General features: G+C 37.9%; 1 protein-coding gene across 1 annotated transcript; it reads left to right on the top strand.

The window, feature by feature from the left end:
* The first annotated feature begins 527 nt into the window (after window positions 1-527).
* LOC142977388 (uncharacterized) lies at window positions 528-6,637 on the top strand. Its single transcript, XM_076121266.1, has 4 exons — window positions 528-1,510; window positions 1,656-2,157; window positions 2,232-2,997; window positions 6,508-6,637. Exons 1-4 carry the CDS (start codon window positions 1,031-1,033, stop codon window positions 6,635-6,637), a joined length of 1,878 nt encoding a protein of 625 aa, XP_075977381.1. The 5' UTR covers window positions 528-1,030.
* Window positions 6,638-6,852: the final 215 nt, after the last annotated feature.

Raw genomic sequence — 6,852 nt, 5'->3', positions numbered from 1 at the left:
GTAATGGTAAAAGTGTGTTATACGCATATCAGTAGTGAGTTTTATTGTTATAAATCTTTTGAACAAATTTAGACCTATTTTGCAAGTCTACTAATTAAGACGTTCAATAAAAGTCAAGCTCGTGTTAACAAGTAGTAGACAGTGGGAGTGATCTTAATTGTTTTACAGAACTTGTTACAAACAATGTAGGTTAATATAGAATTATTAGTCCTCAGTCTTGTTTGTTATAAATTACACTTTTAAGGTTCTGCCCCACTTAAAAAGTAATTTGTTACCATTACTTTTCTTTGTTTCAAAACACCAAGTTGATATTCTTCGTTTGGCCTAATTTAAGAGTCTTGCTGTTTTCCTTTGTGCTACGAAGCTACGGCGTAGGGGCGTAGCGCTGTTCGAACAAGTTTACGTAAACAAGAACTGTGTCATTGTTATTTCATTTCTATTAGTTATGCTGTTAAAATTAATGATTTTTATGAACACATTAATTATAATAGTAGGTTATCTACTATATAAAAATAAGTCTGGTTTTCCTTCCTGACGCTATAACTCCAGAACGCACGAACCGATTTCCACGGTTTTGGATTCGTTGGAAAGGTCTCGAGCTCCGCGAGGTTTATAGCAAAGAAAATTCAGGAAAAAATTCAACAGAAAGGCGAAAAAACAGAGAAAATCATTTTTCTCATACAGCGCCATCTCTGATACATAGCATGTACTACATACCAATATTTGTATCGTATTTCTTTTAATATTTTTATTTGACAGCTACTCATTGTAGATGGTGCCGGTGCGTGATATATTGTTTGACAGAGAATTTCATGTGAAAAAACGGTATTGTGTTCAAAAAAGTAAAAAATATAAGTTATTCGTTTCCTAACATTTTAATTGGAAACCAACAAATCAATTACGTGTATTGTGCAGATTTTTATTCGATTTCAACAGCAGGCATTTTGTCTTTAAGGTGGTAAGTTAAACTGTGTAAATTATGTGGATCGTGCATTTGAGGTTAAATTCACTACTCTGTCCATAGTCCAAAATGCCTAGAGGACGACGTGCGAACATCGGCCGCCGCACAAGACATGCAAGCCAGCAACAAGTGTATTCACAGAACTTAAGCGAAGTAAGACAAAATATAATAAGAGAAAATGCCCGATTAAGACAGCGCGTGAGCACACGAAGATCATTGGCATCATACAATCGCTTGGCATTCCAATATGATCCCACTGCGAACTACAGTAATGATGAAAATTTAGATATTGGACCAATGACGACTGTATGCCGATATTGTAATGCGTTAAAGTTTAAAAGAGAAACGGCTGGATTGTGTTGCGCAAGTGGAAAAGTCAAACTGGATACATTACTTACACCACCACAGCCACTGAAACAATTGTTCGATGGAAGTGATCACGATTCCTACCATTTTCTTCAACACATCCTTGAATACAATAACTGCTTTCGCATGACTTCCTTTGGAGCTAATATCATTCGAGAAGGCGGCTTTATGCCGACTTGCAAGGTAAAAGATACAACACACAGAACCAATCACTCACACTAACAAAATGAATTGCAACAATAAAAACTACATATACACCAAACACTACACCATCACACGATCAGAAGTTACACCGTATTCTTCAACAAATGATTGTTTGCAATTACAGATACAAGGACAAATATATCATTTGCATGGTTCAATGGTGCCATCACCGGATGAGCCGCATCAATTTCTGCAAATATATTTTATTTCGTCGATGGTGGATCAGCTGAATGTGCGTTGCAATATACAGGGAACACAACAGTTAAAGAGACGAATTATAGAACAGTTGCAAGCATTTTTTCACGCTAATAACGCTGTGGTTAATATGTTCAAAACAGCATTGGAACAAATGCCATCGGATACGCACAAATTTGTCATAAGAGCGGATTGTACCCCAACAGGTGAACACGTGCGAAGATTCAATGCACCCACCGTTAATGATGTTGCTGCAATTATTGTTGGCGATCCAACTAAATCGCGAGACATTGTCGTTCAGCGAAGAAGCAATATCATGCATCGTGTAAACGAGACACATCGTTTGTACGATGCGTTACAATATCCAATCATTTATTGGCAAGGGCAAGACGGATACGACATCACGTTGAAGATGGTCGATCCAATTACAGGTAAAATATTCACACACTAATTATATTGCTATTATTGGTTTCTATTAACAATTCATTTAATTTTGCATTTTCAGGTGTATCAACGAATAAAAATCTAAGCGCAATGAATTACTATGCGTATCGTTTGATGATTCGTACACATGAGGAGAATGTCATTCTGAAGTGCCGTCGGCTATTCCAGCAATTCGCTGTCGACATGTATGTCAAAGTCGAGACCGAACGTTTAGCGTTCATCCGATACAATCAGGCAAAGCTACGATCTGAGGACTATATACACTTGCGTGATGCTATTCATTCAGATGGCGATGTTCAGAATGTTGGACGTCTGACGATTCTTCCATCATCATATATCGGAAGCCCACGCCACATGCACGAATACGCTCAAGACGCTATGACGTACGTGCGAAATTATGGAACTCCGGATTTGTTTATTACGTTCACTTGCAATCCGAAGTGGATGGAAATTGAACGTGAGATGGAACCGGGACAAAAACCGCAAGATCGCCATGACATAATCGCCAGAGTATTTCAGCAAAAACTCAAGGTTATGATGGATGTGCTTACTAAGTATCGAGTTTTTGGTGACACACGTTGTTATATGTACTCGGTGGAATGGCAGAAGCGTGGACTACCGCATGCTCATATCCTAATTTGGTTGCTGAACAAATTACATTCAAATGAAGTGGATGACATCATATCAGCTGAAATTCCTGATCCAGTCACTGATCCCCATCTACACGACATTGTGACGACGCAGATGGTGCATGGACCGTGCGGTGCTTTGAATCCATTATCGCCTTGCATGGCTGATGGAAAATGCACAAAACGATATCCGCGACCGTTAGTTGCTGAAACAGTCACAGGGCACGATGGATATCCAGTTTATCGTCGGCGTTCAAAAGAAGATAATGGTCGAACTATTAAAGTCAAAGTTCAAAATAAAGAGATTGAGATCGGAAATGAATTCATTGTACCATATTGCCGGCTGCTATCACGAATTTTCGAAACACATGCAAACGTTGAGAGTTGTCATTCGGCCAAATCAATCAAATATTTGTGCAAGTACGTCACAAAAGGCAGCGACATGGCTGTGTTTGGTATTGCGTCGGAAAATGCGAATGACGAAATCAGCAACTTCCAAATGGGCAGATACGTCAGTACTAATGAAGCACTGTGGCGATTATTGTCATTTCAAATTCATGAAAGATATCCCACAGTTGTACATTTAGCAGTGCATTTGGAAAATGGCCAAAGAGTTTACTTCACTGAGGCTAATGCCGCACAACGAGCTGAGAGACCACCATCGACAACATTGACTAGCTTCTTTTCAATGTGTGAAAAAGATCCATTCGCAGCGACGCTGATGTACGTTGAAATGCCCAAGTATTACACTTGGAATCAATCAACAAAGAAATTCCAACGTCGCAAACAAGGCACCCCAGTTCCAGATTGGCCACAGGTGTTTTCCTCTGATGCACTAGGTCGTATGTATACTGTTCATCCTAGAAATGATGAATGTTTTTATTTGCGACTGCTGTTGGTAAATGTACGTGGACCAAAATCATTTGCGCATTTGAAAACTGTGAATGGCCACCAATGCCAAACATATCGAGAAGCATGTCAACTATTGGGTTTGCTGGAGAACGATTCTCATTGGGATTTAACACTTGCCGATTCAGTTGTTTCATCAAATGCGTACCAAATACGAACGCTGTTCGCAATTATCATCACCACATGTTTTCCTTCACAACCAATGCAGTTATGGAACAAATACAAAGACGACATATGTGAAGATATCTTGCATCGTTTGCGCATTCAAACGAATAATCCTGACATGCAAATAACCGATGAAATCTACAATGAAGGATTGATTCTGATTGAGGATCAATGCTTGACTATTGCAAACAAGCTACTGATTGAAGTAGGAATGATTGCGCCAAATCGATCGATGCACGATGCATTCAACCAAGAATTAAATCGAGAGCTGCAATACAATGTTGATACATTTCAGGAATTTGTTCAAAATAATGTGCCGTTACTGAATGAACAGCAAAAACAAGTATACGAAACATTAATACAAGCGGTGGACAATAATACTGGTGGTCTATTCTTCCTGGACGCACCTGGAGGGACAGGGAAAACATTTGTCATTTCATTGATTTTGGCCACTATTCGATCAAGATGTGACATAGCTTTGGCGTTAGCATCATCTGGAATTGCGGCGACTCTTCTAGATGGCGGTCGTACTGCACATTCTGCGCTTAAGTTGCCACTCAATTTAAACACAATTGATACTCCAACATGCAATATTTCCCGATCCAGTGCAATGGCAAAATTGTTGATGCAATGCAAGCTCATTGTTTGGGATGAGTGCACAATGGCACATAAGAAATCACTTGAAGCACTTAACTTGACACTGAAGGATCTTCGGCGAAATAACAACATCTTTGGCGGCTTGATGATATTGTTGGCAGGCGATTTCAGGCAGACTTTGCCAGTAATTCCCCGTGGAACGCCTGCAGATGAATTGAATGCTTGCCTGAAGGCATCACCTTTATGGAATAACGTAAAAACATTATCGCTAACCATTAATATGAGAGTTCAACTTCAAAATGATCAAAGTGCTGCACAATTTTCCAAACAATTGTTAGCTGTTGGAAATGGAAAAGTCCCAGTTGATGCGACATCTGGATTAATTACTCTTACCAACGACTTTTGTCAATTTGTAGACTCTCAATTAGCTCTTATTGAAAATGTTTTTCCAAACATTAGTGAGAATTATCAGAATTATGCTTGGTTAAGTGAACGAGCAATTCTTGCCGCAAAGAATAATGATGTACACGCACTGAATTTCACCATTCAATCAAAAATAGCAGGCGATTTGGTAACATACAAATCCGTTGATTCTATAACAAATCTCGATGAAGTAGTAAATTATCCGACGGAGTTTTTGAACTCTCTGGAGTTACCAGGATTTCCACCACATAACTTGCAACTCAAAGTTGGTACAGTTATTATGATATTGCGTAATTTGAATCCACCGCGACTTTGCAACGGTACTCGACTTGCGGTAAAAAGACTTATGTCGAATTTGATTGAGGCAACCATCATTAACGGAAAGTACGCAGGTGAAAATGTATGTATTCCTCGAATACCAATGATTCCGACCGATCTTCCGTTTGACTTCAAACGATTACAATTTCCAGTTCGCCTTGCGTTCGCAATGACAATTAACAAGTCGCAAGGCCAATCGCTTAGTGTTTGCGGGATAAATTTAGAGAATCATTGTTTTTCACATGGACAGTTATACGTTGCGTGTTCACGAGTTGGTAAACCATCCGCTTTGTTTGTGTTAACGTCAGACCAAAAAACAAAAAATGTGGTTTACCAAAGAGCACTTCAATGAATCTTCGAATAATTTGCGGACACGTATAACGCTTCGATTCAGTATTTACTTTGGATTCACTTTCATATACTTAGAGAAGTTCAACTAAATGACACTTCATTTTTGTATTCAAAATGAATTCATTACTGTTGTGAAATGCAATATTTTTTTCATTTTCAAATATAAAACATAAAAAAATGTTTCTTCATCTCTTAATCACAAAACGAAATGTTACATAAAACGAAGCCATTTGGTGGCGAAACGGAGTTCGCCGGGTTTGCTAGTTATGAAATATTTTTTACACCTTTTACTACTTTAGAGCTACAAACCCGTCTTTCAAAGACCGACCAATTTAGGCTGTAGATATTAATTCATATTTGAAACAAAACATTATAATTTGATATGCCACAAAGCCTACGTAATGAGTGGACGATACAAGGGGTGATTACGGAACATTTTTATCCAACACGTCGTGAAATGTACGTGATATCACCGACCCGCGTCACACAACTTTATCTCAATGAATTACCGCGCATAATTGGATCACGCACCAAATAGCTTGCTTAATTATGAAGCCAGTTTTTGGAATATTTATATAACTAATCGTTATATTCGTTGAAAGCTGATTTGAAAAACAATATCGGAGGTGGTATTTTCTTATCGTTTTTACTGTAGCTCCTGTAATCGCTAAGCTTTAAGTCACGAGAATTTATTTTAGTTTTAAAAGGACGGCCAACGCTTGACCTGCATTAAAGCAAGCTAGACATACTCAAAATGTAATTCAAAATAGGTCCTCATTATGTACTACAAAACAAAGTTTACATTGGTAGTAAAACAATAATATTTGGCAAGCAAACTTACAGTGATAGTGACAATCTTTTTTGTAAAACCAATAAACTAATCAGTAGAAATACTCTCATTTACCTTACAATTACCATAGAAATAATGACACCGCTGGCTATTAGACCAACACAAGCGATGCCAGTGGAGAGGAACTGTAGTAAAGATCTGATCACTCCTTCTATTATCTTGTACACTAACTTGATCAATATGATGCACGCTTTCACCACATACTCCATCACATACTGTTGCTGATTTCATTTCTTTTTATACCTGAAAACAATATTTATATTTTCTACATTTTTTATATGTGAATGAAATATTGAAGTATGTTTGTAAGGATCATAGTAAATGGAGTTCTCAGGTCTTTCTCTCTTAGAAGTGAAAAGGCGTATTCTTAAGAAGGTTATTTTAAAAATTTACATATTTTTTAATATTCTTAGAATCAGCAAATATTGGTCGTTGTTACT

Source organism: Anticarsia gemmatalis, chromosome 12 (genome assembly GCF_050436995.1).
Source record: "Anticarsia gemmatalis isolate Benzon Research Colony breed Stoneville strain chromosome 12, ilAntGemm2 primary, whole genome shotgun sequence".
In the NCBI taxonomy this organism is placed as follows: domain Eukaryota; kingdom Metazoa; phylum Arthropoda; class Insecta; order Lepidoptera; family Erebidae; genus Anticarsia; species Anticarsia gemmatalis.
The sequence above is the reverse complement of the archived record's forward strand: the minus strand, read 5'-3'. Positions and strand labels throughout refer to the sequence as shown.